Source organism: Panicum virgatum, chromosome 7N (genome assembly GCF_016808335.1).
Source record: "Panicum virgatum strain AP13 chromosome 7N, P.virgatum_v5, whole genome shotgun sequence".
Lineage (NCBI taxonomy): Eukaryota > Viridiplantae > Streptophyta > Magnoliopsida > Poales > Poaceae > Panicum > Panicum virgatum.
Window position 1 is genome coordinate 25087097 of NC_053151.1, and position 15707 is coordinate 25102803.

The following is a 15707-nucleotide window of genomic DNA, read 5'->3' on the forward strand; positions in this document are numbered from 1 at the left end:
CCTGGTATTCCCACGACGCCTCCGTCCATCGTGCAAGGCCAAGGCCACATCTGAACATTCAGGCACTTCATAATTTAGGCATGGGACAGACGTATGCACAAAATGATCAAAATACCATGACCAAAATTCAGGCTGCTATTTCAGGAAACACTGGGTCACTCATCTAGTACGCAGAGATTCAGGCTTCGGCTCCCTTTACATGATCAGGTTATAGGAAACTCTACCAAAATTTGGTTCACAACTGACATTGAAATAATTATTACAGATTGGATCAAATTAGCAGCAATAAACTGAATGATGTCACTAGTGTGTTTACAAGAGTACTTTGCTCAATTGATCTTAAAAGGTTACATGAAATTGAAATATCAGCCATCAACATTGTTTGGGCAATTGCGTGCATCATGATCAACTACTTGCTTACATTTCCTACACTTCTGTTTCTTCTTACCCTTACTTCCACTTCCGGCTACTGATGGTGAAACATTTTATATCTTCACACTCTTCAAAACCTTGAACAATGCAATGGTCTCTTGCAACTACGATTTGTTCCTGAAATTTACTAAAAAATTCATATGTATATCTCACACTACATTTCTTCTCCATGGGCCATGGTGTCATCAGTTTAGGAGTTGTGTGAAGACTTGCATTGTCGGCTTTCAACTCCTCTTGGCGCTGGCACTCCAAAGCTATGTCAAACCTTAGCCAGAACTCAACAAAGGACAACTTCCTATGAATGAAATGGTTAAAAAAGGAATTTGCACTCTCCGATCGCGATGTTGTCCTAAGCATTCCTGCTAGAGGTATGAACAAAAAGTATACCGGAATCCATGATTCGCGAATGTCAAACCTAGAGGAAAACAAATCATTTTCCAATAGTCCATAATCTGTTATGATAGAATTCCATTGTGACACAAATTCATCTGAATTCTCGGACCCCAAACACACTTGTTTAGTCTTTCCCAAAACTGTTCATCTTCTCTTAAAGAGGGTCTGACCTTCTCAAGTACCTTTTCCATGATATGCCAGATGCAAAGTCTGTGAGCTGTATATGGCAGAATCTGATCAATAGCAGCCTTCATGCTCGCATCTTCATCTGTTGTGATTAGATGAGGTGCTACTCCACCCATAGCCTTAAGAAAGGTCTCAAACAACCATACATATGACTCAATCTTTTCATCTGCTAAGAATGCTGACTCCAGTAAATGGCACAAATTTCATATTATAGTGGTTGGTGGTATATGTCGCATCTACTGAAACCACATCCCAAAAACACTATAGTTTTTCCTGCATGCAGCATCTGCCCAAAATACACGAACAAGTTGTCCTTGATCATCCACCATAAACTCATAAAAGAAGGCAGGATTTACTTCCTTCTTTCGCTCAAGTTGTACCACAAACATTTGTGCACCTGCATCCTTGATTTTGGTTCTGAGGTCACGATAATAGTTTTGTAAATCCCTCTTTGTGCACCCGACATTCTCAAAACCACCCTCACTGACATGGAGAAGTCGATATGCCTGTGAGGTGCCAATGCTAGCCTTATGACAATTGAACAACGTACTCTTAGCCCTCTCACTGACTCTCCGGTTGGATCTTAGCAAATACCTTTTATCTGGTGACATGAACCCATGGCTGTGCTCCTCAACCATTGAAACAATTCTATACTTCTTGTCACTGCCAAGCTTGACAACAATATGTGCCTGACATCCACATCTGGTTTTCATCACATTATGTGTCTTTCTTTTTTTCCCAGATTCATCACTTGCATTTGTTACGTTCTCCTTTCTATACCCTTCCCTTGAACAATAATAAGTCTTGATTAATATTTCCTCATTTCCCTCCTTATGCTGACCAACACGAACTAAGAAACCAACTTCATGAGCATACGACTTGTAGAATTCCTCCACATCTTTGAGTGTATCAAAGATCATTCCAATTTTTAGCTTCAAATGTTCTTTGGGAATTGTGTTGCATGTGTCACTTGTACATGAGACCTATGGAAGTGTAAAATTGATTGAACTGATAAGAAAATCACTCGATGCTTGGCAATTGAACTAAGCAGTCAAGGAAATAGTAGATGAACTTACTGTTGTACTCAAATATTGTGGTGTGCTCGGACGTTCAGTGTGGGCTTCAACTCCGACGTCGACGGCAATTCCAGCATGATCATCCACTGCATGCATGCAGTCACATTAGCCATGATCAGATTAATTTTGATCAAAGAATGTAATGCTGGTATGAATGGCTGCCCCTACCAACGCCAAAGTTGGCGTCGATTGCCAATGATGCAGCTCCCAACTCCATGGCGTCGTGGGCGGCCGCTGGCTCCATGGCGGACGGCAGCACCACGAGCCGTGCGACGAGGGCGGCGGCTACCTGTGCGACAAGGGCAAGCACAGGAGTACACGTGATATGTTCATCGCAAGCTCAGAATACATTGACGATGGCTAAATTCAGTGCAGCTGGTTCTCTACACTTGCTAGTGGGAACACCATAGAAACTTAAATTGACGATGGTGGGGGAAGGTCTGAAACACAGCGACGTCCATAATCTCGGTGCCTAGAGCCCAGTAGAGCTCGCGATGCGCTGAGGATGGGAGATCTGAGGGTCACCTGCGCTAGGACGGGATTTTAAGAATAGTATCAGCAAATGATACCTGTGCGACGAGGGCAACGGCGAGCCGTGCGACGAGGGCGGCGGTTGTAAGGATCACCGGGGTGTCCGACCCTAGAGGGGGAGAGGGTGAATAGGGTCGCTAATCGCTTTCTATCCTAGGGCTCAATCTATTTGCATGAGATAAACCTAACACGTCCTACACATGCTAGTTATGACTAAGGTTTATCTATGCTACTCTCTACTTACCCCTAAAAGACTTGCAACCTATAGTCAATCCTAATCAAACTAACTAGTAAAGTAAAGGCACACAAGAAGAGTAAATGCGGAAATGTAATACAGTAAGTAAAGAGGTAAGGGAGAGAATATGCAAACTCCCGTGAAGACACCAAGAAACACGATTTAACGTGGTTCGGTTAGGACACCATGTCCCTCCCTATGTCCACGGCCACTTGTCCAACACGAACAAGTGTGATGCCAAGTCTCTTCGCTTGATCACCGTCTTGCGTTCACCACCAAGGCTTCCGCCAAGCAAAGGCTAAGTGGCGCCGAGTCACCAAGACAAGGCCACCGCCACTGTCTCTCTCAAAGCGTCACCAACGGCACCATCTTCAACCGATGCTGCGTCGGTTTAACCGGTGAGTGTAGTTGTCCTGTGAACTTCTGAAAAGCCAACTCTCTGGACAACTGCACCGACGTTCACCAAGGCCCCATCGTCGGTTCATCCGGTGTATAGACCTTGACTTAGCTTCAGTGTCCATTGCACCGACGTATTCAACTTCCCTAACATCGGTTCAACCAGTGAAACCAAAATTCCTGATGTGCTCCAAGTCAATGCACTGACGTATGTGATTTTCTCAGCGTCGGTTCAACCGGTGATACTAAAGTATCTCTGTCTTGATTTCTTTGACTTGGTTTCTTCATGGTCTCTTCAATTCTTTGTCCTTCGGGCCTAGCTACGCCTATCTTCTCTTTGTCATCACTTGAACCTAAAAACATGAGAATGGTCATCTTAACATTCATATTAGTCCAAGTGTTGTGTTGTCTATATCAATCACCAAAACATTATATTGAAATATGGCATGAGAGGCCATTTTCGCTACAGCGGTGCTGGATGGTTAGGGCTGCATGGGTCGAGGCTGGCGGTGGACGAGTCGAGGCCGGCGGCCGGTGCTACACGTGTCTAGGCCGGCAGTTAGGGCTGCACGGGTCGAGGCCGGCGGTGGACGAGTCGGGGCCTGGGGCCGGTGCTGCACGTGCCGAGGCCGGCAGCCGGTGCTCGACGCCGGCGCGAGGTTAGGGCTGCACGGGTCGAGGCCGCTGGTGCTCGTACGCTCTGGTAGACATGCGACGACGCCGGCGGCAACTAGGGCAGGAGACGATCGGGAGGAAGCAGGAGGACGGAGGAAGACTGGACCACGATCGATTGGGAGGAAGCGGTCTGACGGAGGGAGACGGAACGGCAGCTAATGGTGCGTGGGGTTACGGATGGAGGGGGGTTTTGCGAAAATCGTAGGCCAGGTGGGGTGAGGGCGGGCGCCTAAGTGAAAAAGTACCACAGATTTGACCGGTGCCCTCGGATGGGGATCCAGTGGCCTCTGTTGGAGTTTCCAAAGTTTGCACAAAGATCCTGGTTTCCATAGGATACGGTGACTAGAATTTTTGCTTCATGTGTTGGCCGTGTTTATTGGTCGGGCAACAAGAAGTAGTAGGCCTGTAGCTACTGAACTTATTCATTAATTGCTGAGTGTTGGGATTTCCTTCTCGATTTTCTCCGTTCTGGATAATCCTTGATGTTTCTTGTTGATTTTTTTAGTCCAATACACCGTCGCCGGTCTATGTTCTGGATAATTTTGATGTTCCACCAGCGAGCATGGACAACAATCGACCTTATGGGTTGGTGAGAGATATTTGTCAAGTAGTAAAATGTAAATTAGAGTGATTTTGGAGCAATTTGTGTATGTACAGGAAGCATTTGTATTCTACGTTCTTACTGTTGTTAATATACTCATGGCATATAGAACTGTGCCTTCTCCAAATTTGAAACATGAGCACTTAAAAATGTGTACAACGTGAATGAGCTCCTGTATAGTGTTGAGCACACCGTGGTACATATTTCATTTGATTCTGTATAATAACATAACTACTACTATTGCAGCAGTGGTAAGAGTGACTTGCAACATCAAAGAACATTGTACATTTGAGCACCTAGAGGTACTTGTATCTAACGAAGATCATCAATCTTATTATGATTTGATTTTAGTTATTTTTATGTTATCCATGAGAGAGAAGATGACTCTGAATAACAACACTATTTTAAAATTTGAACGATATACTATTTTATCAAATAATGATACTATTTTTATATTTGTTCTTATTTTTGTTAATCTACATGTCAAGAACTTCTCCAATTTTTGGAATTATGAACACCCAAAAATATGTTCAAATCTAAGTGCACAAAGTAACGAGCAGCACTGGTCTATATTGATGAGTACACCGTGGTACTTTTATTTGATAAAATATCATAGTATTGTTGTTTCAATACCAAAGAGTATTGGTACAGCTGAGTACCTAGTGGTATTTGAATCTGATGAATATTATTAATCTATTATCCTAATTTGATTTAGAAATTGTTTTATTTTATTGCACATGAAAGAGAAGATGATTTGAATAGTGTGGTGATTTGATTTTAGGTTCTTTTTATTTTATTTTATAAGAGGGAAGATAACTATGTATGAATATTATTTTATTTTATTAGTTTGTGATCGTGAAGAACGTTGGTTTTTTGAAATGTGAATGAGTGGCTCCCATTGAGCACAGAGTTCAAGAGGTACATGTCCATCAGCTTACCCTTTTTACCATGTGCATCTTTCTTCTTTACTATGTGCAGCTTTTCTCTTTTATCATAGATCCAGTATGGTCTACGGGGTAACTTTATATCTTGTCTCTGAGTGAGAGCGCAGGGAGCATCTCATGATACGGTTCAAAGAAAAATAAAATACAACTGATATACGAGGGATTGGTATATCATGTGAGCGTTTGAAGCAAGATTGGATGAATCGGATAAGATCACTCGCAGCTGCATGCACCGATGACTTATCCGTTTGTGGTCGCGCTAACCACTGCCAAGGGTTGTCGGCTTGCTTAGTAGTGACAGCAGCAACTACCGAGCGAGAGGCTGCGAACAAGCAGTGCGTCCCATCTGACCAAGAAACCGTTTGGGCAAGCTCCAGTTTCCACGGCCCTACCTACCTACCAGCAAATGGATCGGGTTATTCCATCGGGGAACAGCAACGGGTACCTCAGCATCAAATATCTTCAGAGTACTACTTTTCAAGATGCATGGGATAGATTATCCCCAATTGCCGATCTTGAGGCGGCCTGCTGTGTACGTCGTCGGCGTGCATGCGCAGCGGACTCCATTTCCCACGGCCCACACCCACCTACTTACCTCGCTGACCACTTCCAGTACAGCTCGATGATCCGCCCTTGGCTCGTTCATCGCAGGGAGCGCGGCGTCGCCGTCAAAACGCGGGGGCAATTCCGAGTCCACTGCACCATGCAACAACAGTACTCCCTCCATCCACTTTTGATAATTATATTTCAAAACTTCAAATGTTCAAAAATGATAGCTATATTTGCTATTGGTATGGGTTGTGGTAATAAATAGTACTAGAAACGAGGAGTTCCCAATTAAAACATTGGAGGACCACCGAAAAATCTATATTGTATTAATGAGATTGATAAGCACACTTGGTGTCCCATGATCATTGTGTCGTATGGAAATATATCTATAATACTTTGAATGCGGCGTCCCCATGCCATCCATCCCGAAACACCGCGCCGGTTCAACACCTACCGCCTGCACGTCCGCGTCGGCGATCATATATACATCATCTCATACTCCATCATCGGCGACGACCTTAGCTTCATCCGCCTATATATACTTATTGACCCTGTGCCACACCATGCTGCATCCCCTAGCTCCGACCACCTATCATTCTTAAGCAGCATTGGCAGCTTCCTCGTCGTCGTACCATTCTCCAGATACAATGAAGATCACCGTGCTGTCATCTAAGGCCGTCCGGCCCGCCGGGGCCGCAGCCGCCGCCCCGGAGGTCGTGCCGCTCTCGGTGTTCGACAAGGCCAACTTCGACACGTACGTCTCCGTCATCTACATCTTCCGCCCGCCGACGCCGCCCAACGCCGAGCTCAAGGCGGGCCTGGCCCGGGCGTTGGCGGAGTACCGGGAGTGGGCGGGGCGGCTCGGCGCGGACCCGCGCACCGGCGCCCGCGCCATCCTCCTCACCGACGAGGGCGCGCGGTTCGTCGAGGCCGCCGCTGACGCCCCGCTCGACGCCGTCCTGCCGCTCAGCCCGGCCCCCGAGGTGACGCGGCTGCACCCGAGCGAGGCCGGCGCGGAGGAGCTCATGCTCGTCCAGCTCACGCGGTTCGCGTGCGGGGGGCTCGCCGTCGGGTTCACCGCGCACCACCTCGTCTCCGACGGCCGCGCCACCAGCAACTTCTTCGTCGCGTGGAGCCAGGCCACCCGCGGCGCCGCCGTTGACCCGGCCCCGGTCCACGACCGCGCGGCCTTCTTCAGGCCCCGCGACCCGCCGAGGGTCGAGTTCGAGCACCGCGGCGTCGAGTTCAAGAAGCCGCCGGCGGCCGCCCATCACCAGCACGCGAAGGCCAACGGCCACGACGACGACGACGAGGTGGTGGTCCACAAGGCCAACTTCAGCCGGGAGTTCATCTCCAGGCTCAAGGCGCGGGCGTCCCGGCCGGGCGCGGGCCGGCCCTGCAGCACGCTGCGGTGCGTGGTGGCGCACCTGTGGCGGTGCATCACGGCGGCGCGGGGCCTCGACGGGTCCACCACCACCAGCGTCTGCATCGCTGTGGACGGGCGCGCGCGGATGAGCCCGCCGGTGCCGGACGGGTACACGGGCAACGTGGTGCTGTGGGCGCGGCCCGCCGCGGCGGCGCGTGACCTGGTGGCGCGGCCGCTGCGGCACGCGGTGGAGCTCATCGACCGGGAGGTGGCCCGGGTCGACGGCGCCTACTTCGGGTCCTTCGTCGACTTCGCGGCCTCGGGGACCGTCGAGGCCGAGGGGCTGGTGCCGGCGGCCGACGCGGCGGAGATGGTGCTGAGCCCCGACATCGAGGTCGACAGCTGGCTGCGGATCCCGTTCTACGACCTCGACTTCGGCGGCGGCCGGCCGTGCTTCTTCATGCCCAGCTACCTGCCGGTGGAGGGCCTCCTCATCCTCCTGCCGTCCTGCCACGGGGACGGCAGCGTCGACGCCTACGTCCCGCTCTTCAGCCGCAACATGGACGCCTTCAAGAGCTGTTGCTACTCCGTCGACGGCCTCGACGACTAGACTAGCTCTGCGTCTGTACCTGCACTGCATGCAACGCGTAAATGCATGCACACGTAAATGCACGCGTACTACTGGTTCTGATTTCTGTTTAGTTCAGATCTTACGTCTTTGCTAAGCAGGTTTGGATAGAGTTTTGTTTTTAAGAAACAGTTATTTCAAATAAATAAACTAAATATTGTGAGAACATTTATGATAAGGGTATTGTGTTCGCAATCCACATAATCATTTATACACTAGTGATCGAAATTTTAAAAAGTTTGACCAACACAATGCTAATTAATATGCCTTACATTTGAAACGCGAGAAACAGTGAAGAACATAAGAGAGAATAGGATGTAATAAGGAAAGGTCAGAGAGAATGTATATCGAACAATCATTGCGAAATGCAGGGAGTAGTTAACTCTTAGAAGACTAATGACTCTAATTATATTGATACAAGTATATCCATGGTATATGCTCGCTGCGTATTGTTTTATCAACTACTCCCTCCATTCCAAATTGTAAATTATTTGCAACACAACATTCTTGGTGAGTTAAAATATTTCAAGTTTGACCAAGTTTATAAAACAAATTACAGTATTATTAGATTCTTCATTAAATATATTTCATATTATATCTATTTGGTGCTATAAGTCTTTGTAATTTTTTTCTATAATTTTGGTCAAATATAAAATAGTTTGACTCTCCAAAAAAGTTGGAATAACTTACAGTTCTAAACGAAGGGAGTAGAGTACTGCTATTACTTGTTAGGAGCAATAAATTCAACTTTAGGGCTTAGCCTGATGGCAATGACAGCTAGGAAAAGAACACAATAAATAAAGAAAAGTTTACCATGGGCAATCACAGCTAGGAAAAATCATATAATTGCCACGCATGAAGCGAGTGAAAGGTCAAAGCGAATGGTTGGTACATCTTAAGGTTTTTATTTGTTCACTATAATATTATATATTAAGCTCTCTTTTTATGTATATCGGCCATTACTATTGTGAAATGTGAAATTTGATACTTAACAACTAGACTTTATAGACCCTTTTGCAATTTTTAATCTGTATTTTAATAGAGCAATATAAGTTTGATAAAACAAAGATCTTTCTTGTACTGTTTCAATGATGATATGTTTCCATATAAAGTTCACCAATTCCTATATGATACATGTAGATATATGCATTCAATTAGTTATCACTTACCAATTGAATTCTAGTTTTCTTTCTTCAAATTGGCGACGATGAATTAGCGAAATCTTTCATTTGTCTCTGCGGCTTTTATGATATTGGGAGGAACCCTGTTTAGTGTAATAAAATTATCTCACAAGCGGCAATTAATCTAATGACTTGAGACGATGCTAATTATGTGCTAAGTTTGGCAATATACCTCCATATCACTCAATTGGATAACAAAACCAGTAAAACTGCTCCTCTGTTTACTAGGGTATATGTGCAATAGATATAATGTTCAATCAGATGTGTTGTTTGAATGCGTACGCCATTTCAAATTTGAATGTGCCGCGCCGCATCACCGTCGAACGTGGGCGCGAGCGCGCGGTTGCCGCCGCAACCACCTCCACACCTCCACCTCCATTAATATTTCAGCGCGTGGCCTCCTTCCTCCACCCCCTGTCACACATCTCGCCGCCGCCGCCGGGCACGCACTCGTGCGCGTTGGCTCACACGTCACGTCACGATTACGCGCGAGGCGCGGCAATGAGCACCAGCAGCACGGCCACGAGCGCCCTCCGCGGCCACGAGAGAGCCGCCGCCGGCGGCGCCGGTGACGTCGACGAAGCCGCCCACGGCCGTCTCGAGAGGCGGCTGCTGGACCTGGAACGGGACTGGAACGCCTACAAGACGGGGCGCTCGGCCTCCCCGCGCCACCGCCGCAGCCACTCGGCCACCGGCACGCCCTCCTCGGCCGTCACCACCGTCGCGGCGCCGGATGCGAACGGCCTCCTCCTCCCCCTGTACCGCTGTTCCTCGCCAAGGACGCTCGTCTCGTCGATGCAGCGGACCAGCAGCGCCGACAGCGGCCGCGCCGCCAAGATCATCTCAGGCGCCGCCGCCGGCGACGGCGATTCCTCCCCTACCGGACCCTCCAGCGTCTCCTCCGTCGAAAGCGGGTACCCCGTGGCGGCTTCCTCCTCGTCGTCGTGCTCGTGCCCCAGCCAGTGCCGGTGCGTCGTTTGCTCCTGCAGCTACTCGATCGGCTCCTCGTGCACCGGCGCCGCCGCGCCCCCGTTCTCACCGGCGGCGGGAGGCACCGCCGGTGGACATGCGAGGAAGAGTGATGAGGGAGGTGGTGGGCGGCAGGCAGGGCTGCGTGGATCTCCGCCGCCATTGCTCTCGTCGTCGTGGTGTTCGTAGCCACGGTCATCTTGGAGGTCAGCGTGAACGAGGGCTGTCCAGAGTATCTAGTTCCCACATGATTCATTGTTACAAGTGATGATGTTTGGAGTGGTAAATTGGCGAACTCATTGTTTGTGATGGTAAATTGGAGAAGCCTAACGTTTGAAGTGCTAAATCGGCAAAAAGCTCGCAGGCGGATGCTGCCTCGCACCATCGCCTGGTGCCCCCTCCAGCGCACGCGTGTCCGGTGGCTCCCTGTCGCGAGTGCAGGCCGTTCGCTTTTTTTTTTTTTTCCTCGCGGGCGAACTGGCTCCCGGCATAGACAGGCGAGGCCCCGAGGCCTCCTTCTCGCCCTCCGCGGGTGGGCGAAGTGCCGGCAGGCGGAGCCGCGAGAGGCGGAGATCGGTGGCTACCTGAGGAAGGAGCTGCATCTCGCCGCCGTCGCCGCGGGATCCGGCGGGGATGAAAGGGAGCACGTCGCACCAGCGCAGCGGCCGGCGGAGGCTGCAGACAGATCCAGGAAGGCGTCGCCCATGGATCCGCCCCTGTGCTACGGCCGCCACGTCCTCCGACCACGGTCAGCTCGATGTTCTCTCCCTTTTTTTTGTGCGGTACTCAAGAAGCAGGAGGGATTCTTTGTGACCGCCGTGCGTGCGGGCGGGCGCCCGTCCCTGCCTCGGCGGGTGCGCGCGGGCGAGCCGGCGCGTGGCAGCGACGACGGCGGGGCTGACGCCGGTCAGCTGCGGCGTGGGGCAGCGGGGCCGGCCGGTGGCGGCGGAGGAGGCCGCCGCGTCCATGGCGGCAGCGGGAAGAGGAGCAGCCAGGGCTGGCCGCACCTCTCCCTCGCGCGGCCTCTCGGCGGTGGTCGCTCTTTCGGGGCGCCACGAGCATGCAGCCGAGCGCCGCTCCCTTGCGCGGACGATGTCCCTTGGCGCTGCCCATTCATCTCGAGGCCGCCTTCCCCGCCGCGGATCAAGCTAGCGGAGTCCATACGTAGGTGAGCAGGTCATGAAGTCCAAGGCCTTCATTCCCATCTCATCTTCATCTACCTCAAACTCTCCTCTTCATCTCTAGCGTCTGCAAGTCAGCAGAGCAGAGCCGAGCGTGCCCGCTGCAGCACTTGGCAACGGCTGTAGTGATTGACTCTGCCTACACCGGCAATGGGGATTGAGCAAGGGCAGGACCCAATCGGTGCAGGAGACCTGGACATCATCAGGCAAGAGAATCTGTCCAAGGAAGAAGCAAGAAAGTAATTTACTCCCTCTGTACATTTGATGTTTATTAGACATGTTTGGAAAGGGCATTGTGGTTTCCTGTAATTAGTCCTTCAGATTCCATTTTAGGTTTTAATCATCGATTTGTGCTACTGACTAGATGAACATTAGCATTGAACCTTTTCTAATTTTGCAACATTTGTCCATTCTGATCTTCTAATATTTGCATCTCAGTTCTATCGATCAAATTAAATTAGTGTAACTGCAGCCTATGCTTGTCTTAATTTCGTGCAGGTAAGCAACATGAGAGCAGGGAGCCTTGGTCGCCAGGTATTGGCCATTATCTTTCTATATTTCTTCCTTCATTACTCCTAGCAAACCCTCTGTTTGCAGCAGAAACTTCAATTAATAGATTAAATATAGATGTCCTGAAATAGTTCATAGCTTTGAGGTTCAACTCCAAATTTTGGTTTATTTGGTCATTCAATTTTTCTAATAATTTTGTTGTCATAGATGGGCTGGGTACAAGCACTAGAACGAATTGTTGTCATAGATGGGCTGGGTACACCTAAAAGGATTATAGTTCAGGTTTGAAATGTTCATACTTCCAACTAGGTAGTGATGCTACAAGTTTCTCTTTTCTTTAGTAGGCAATGATGCAATGCTAGAGGGAAACATTGGGTGGTAGATACACTTTTAGTCATACCATATGAAGCTCTCACTGCTCACATGTAAGTTTTTTGTGTCTTGTAGGTTTCTTTGGACTTCGTCAAAAGTCTGTATGCAAAGTTCATAGATTGGGATGAGGATATGTATGACCTGGAAAATGACACACCTGCCCATGCAGCAAAGTAAGTAACCATGCATATTTGTATTGATAAGCATATGGGCAATTGCCTTTTTTTCTATTGACACTCCTGATTGTGAAAGGCTGAATAAATAACCACCCCACTCTACTGGATGTGCCCAAATCTGAGTAAAGTTACTGATCTCTGTGTTCCACTGCTACTTGGCTCTGATTTTTTTCCACCCCGGGCTATACCCATGATTTCATTACCGCGTAGTAACGAAATTACAAGAGTTCAAAAGGAATACTTGGCTCTGATTGAGTGGTGAATTTTTCTTTTTGGCTGTAACTGAAATTGCAAGTACAGTGAGATCATGTGTCAAGTATGATGTAGTTTTCTACTGTAATCCTTTTCTGTTGCCAAGGGATGAAATGAAACAACTCATTTTTGAGGTAGATGACAGGATGTTCAATTTCCCAATTTAAGTACTCAGTAAACAATAGTACAATACTACGTGAGAATTTCTGATTGACCTACTAATGGCTTCATGTTCTGTTGATATATGAATAACAATTGGATCTATAATATTCTGCCAAATGGAGTTTACCTTAAACTCAACAGTATTTTCCAATTTAGAGTTGACAAAGATGCCAAAATACAACATGCTATAGTGACTCTCAACATAATTCATTTCAGGTCCACCACAAAGGGTGTTGTCTGGCGTCTTGCATTCTTTTCTTGCAAGTGGTAGAGCTGGTGTGCCGTTTCAACCTGTTCCAGTACCAGCTCTTGGTTTATCTGAAAGCGACAAACAATGTTTACGTCGTAGCTGCATAATGGCATGGCATATTCTGGCTGACCAACCAGAGGAATATATACAGGCTCAGGTTAATTTGTTATTTGTAAACTCTCCGGATCTGAAAATTACCTAGGATATGTGGTTTGCTCAAAATATTTCTGTTTTCTGTTCACTTACTTATATAGCTACAATTGCACTGTACCTTCAAATTTGCATGCACTTTCCAAATTTAGCATTTATGTTATTGATGATCTTACTTATTTATGTTTGTCAGGTCAATACTTTGTTGCATTCGCTTGATATTGACAACCGAATGAGAGGCCCTATGCATGGACAGTACCCAGAGCTGGAGCAGTACTGGATTCAGCCCAAAGTTTGGCATAATGCTACCTCGATGTGTAATGCTGCAGATAAATGGATTACCGAGTTAATCAAATAATACCGCAGAAAGCTGGGCAAATTCTTTCGAGCAGCAATATGGCCCAAATGGTTGGGCCTCTGGGTTTGAACAGTTCAGAATCTTTAGCATGCTTGTTTAGGATTTCTGCAAGTATCAATTCTTAAATATGCTTATTATACTGCTCGTGGACCTTATTATATCTCCTTACAGCATTTGATAACAGGTCAACTTAATTATCATATGTTTGGTCATCAACAAAACTACAATTTTCTTCAGTTGAATCATTTTATTTATGTTGTATGGTGCTTTGCAGCTAGGTTTGAGTGATCTCAATCTTATTTAATGCATGTTCACGGGATAAATCTCTAATGATATATGTGCAAGCTTGTGAAATAACTGAAAGGGATCTTCAGGCAGGAATGAAGCTTGCACACTCTGAAGTAATCTTCTATATCTTGTATTTTTTGATCCATTGTAAGCATATTCTCATGCATTCATTATTATACTCAGGCAATTAAATGTATTGACCCTCAAATAAGATTGGCTAAGCGAGCTGGCAAAGAGAAGAAAGCGTACAAGATATCTCTGATTTCAGATACATCCTTCGACAAAATTAGAACATTATCAGAAGCACCAATTGAGGAAGTCCTCACTGATTCATCATATGGCAAGGTGATTATATTTTACATTAGTTCCAGCATCGCCAACACAAAAAAGAATGGACCCCAAGGACAGGAATACATCATCAGCCCAGACTCTGCACATTATGAGCAGAAAATCTGACCAAGAAGCATCTTTTCAAGAGCTTTCTAAAATGATTATTTTGCGTGGCCATCTGCTGTCCATTGTCGAGCATAAAGAAATGAGAAGTTTTGCAAATAGCCTCAATCCAGAATTTAACATGACTTCAAGCATTGATGTAGAAGAGTATTCAACTATTTTGTTCCAGAAATTAAAGGCTGATCTACATCAAAAGATCCCTCAATCCCATGGGGTTTTCTTATCAGCAAGTTTGTGTACTCCTCATGGATCTGAGTCCTCAGTGAAGTATCTTTGCTTGTCAGTGCATTTTGTTGATTCAGACTGGAAACTTCAAAGGAGAATAATCAAATTTAGTGCGTTTCGGACCTCAACCACTAATTTGGATCGGATGATACATCTTAAGGAGGCTCCTGTACTAGATTCTGAAAGCGGGCCATTTAATCTCATATCGGAAGCTATAAGAGATTGGATTCTTGATCAGAAGCTTTTAAGCTTGACATCTGTTGGTGACATTAGAAGCAAGGAGCGATTTTCAAAGCTGAAGGACTTTCTTAACCGAAGGAAATGCCTTCCTGTTGGAGTTAAACTGTACAATATTGCTTGCAAAGATAACATTCCTGAAGAGGTAGCTAGAGCTCTAAAGACTATATGTAACACCTGTATGGAGAAATATATCTAGATAAATTAATCGCATACCATGGCTGATCTGAGCGAGAAATATGGATGGATCTTGCTACATTTTTTTAAGTCTTGCATGCTGGTGTTGGTCACATTTTAAGTTCCTATATAAATCAATAATCAACAATAATGGATTGAGACAAGTTCTCATGCTACATTATTATTGTTATTAATTATTAATTTTATTTTGTTGAACTTTGTGATTTATATCTTTCTGATTTGTCTACTTGGCGGAACTCTTACACCATGGAGTATATTATGTAGTTCTGTAGAGTTGATATAGAATTAGTTTTAAACATAAAATTGGAAACGTGCAAAACCACTAAATAAACACGTGCCTAGGCACGTGCATAACCACTAGTAGATATAAACAATACAACATCCACCAAAAATTTTGTTGGTGGATTTTTAAAGCCTTAATTAAAATTTTGGGCAATAAAACATTTCCCTTTTTAGTGCCGGGTGGAGACCTACTCCCGGTACAAAAGCGGGGTTTCATTTACCGCCTAAAGTGCTTTACGCACCGGATCATTTTATCACCTGGTACCTGGATATAATATCGCTCGGTCCTTCTTCCTCCGTGCATTCCTCCCTTCACCCCCGATCGACGCCTTGGCTGCCTCTTCTCCCTCGCCCCTCCGCGCGCACCGTTTATTGAAACCCTCGTCGCCTCCTGGCGCGCCTCATTCTGCAATCACTCCGCGCTACTATGCAGTATGCACCGCACTGCCCT

General features: G+C 46.9%; 2 protein-coding genes and 1 long non-coding RNA gene across 5 annotated transcripts; 2 read left to right on the plus strand and 1 right to left on the minus strand.

Moving 5' to 3' along the window:
* Positions 1-1247: 1247 nt before the first annotated feature.
* LOC120681067 (protein FAR1-RELATED SEQUENCE 5-like) lies at positions 1248-6196 on the minus strand. The gene is made up of 4 exons (XM_039962612.1): positions 6065-6196; positions 2256-2376; positions 2088-2173; positions 1248-1994 (listed from the first exon to the last, which is right to left on the minus strand). The coding sequence occupies exons 1-4, from the start codon at positions 6194-6196 to the stop codon at positions 1248-1250; spliced, it is 1086 nt and encodes a 361-aa protein (XP_039818546.1).
* A 319-nt stretch (positions 6197-6515) lies between these two features.
* Positions 6516-8072, plus strand: LOC120680602 (agmatine coumaroyltransferase-2-like). The gene has a single exon (XM_039962101.1). The coding sequence runs from the start codon at positions 6666-6668 to the stop codon at positions 7992-7994; it is 1329 nt and encodes a 442-aa protein (XP_039818035.1). The 5' UTR covers positions 6516-6665; the 3' UTR covers positions 7995-8072.
* A 2539-nt stretch (positions 8073-10611) lies between these two features.
* LOC120682448 lies at positions 10612-14989 on the plus strand. 3 transcript variants are annotated; one of them, XR_005678463.1, is made up of 8 exons: positions 10612-11330; positions 11408-11582; positions 11842-11877; positions 12301-12398; positions 13032-13222; positions 13409-13645; positions 13848-13974; positions 14045-14989. It is a non-coding gene; the product is annotated as an uncharacterized LOC120682448 (long non-coding RNA). The 3 variants fall into 3 exon arrangements; XR_005678462.1 differs by having other exon boundaries at positions 11425-11582; positions 13409-13757; XR_005678461.1 differs by having other exon boundaries at positions 10613-11330; positions 13409-13757.
* Positions 14990-15707: the final 718 nt, after the last annotated feature.

What these genes read in the sequence shown, in the direction of transcription:
- LOC120681067 (XM_039962612.1), bottom strand. Translation starts at nt 6,196, where the DNA reads ATGGAGGGAGTACTGTTGTTGCATGGTGCAGTGGACTCGGAATTGCCC. An exon ending in CGACGCCAACTTTGGCGTTG is followed by an intron (nt 2,174 to 2,255) that starts GTAGGGGCAGCC and finishes GCATGCATGCAG; the next exon opens with TGGATGATCATGCTGGAATT. An exon ending in CACAATATTTGAGTACAACA is followed by an intron (nt 1,995 to 2,087) that starts GTAAGTTCATCT and finishes ACACTTCCATAG; the next exon opens with GTCTCATGTACAAGTGACAC.
- LOC120680602 (XM_039962101.1), top strand. Translation starts at nt 6,666, where the DNA reads ATGAAGATCACCGTGCTGTCATCTAAGGCCGTCCGGCCCGCCGGGGCC.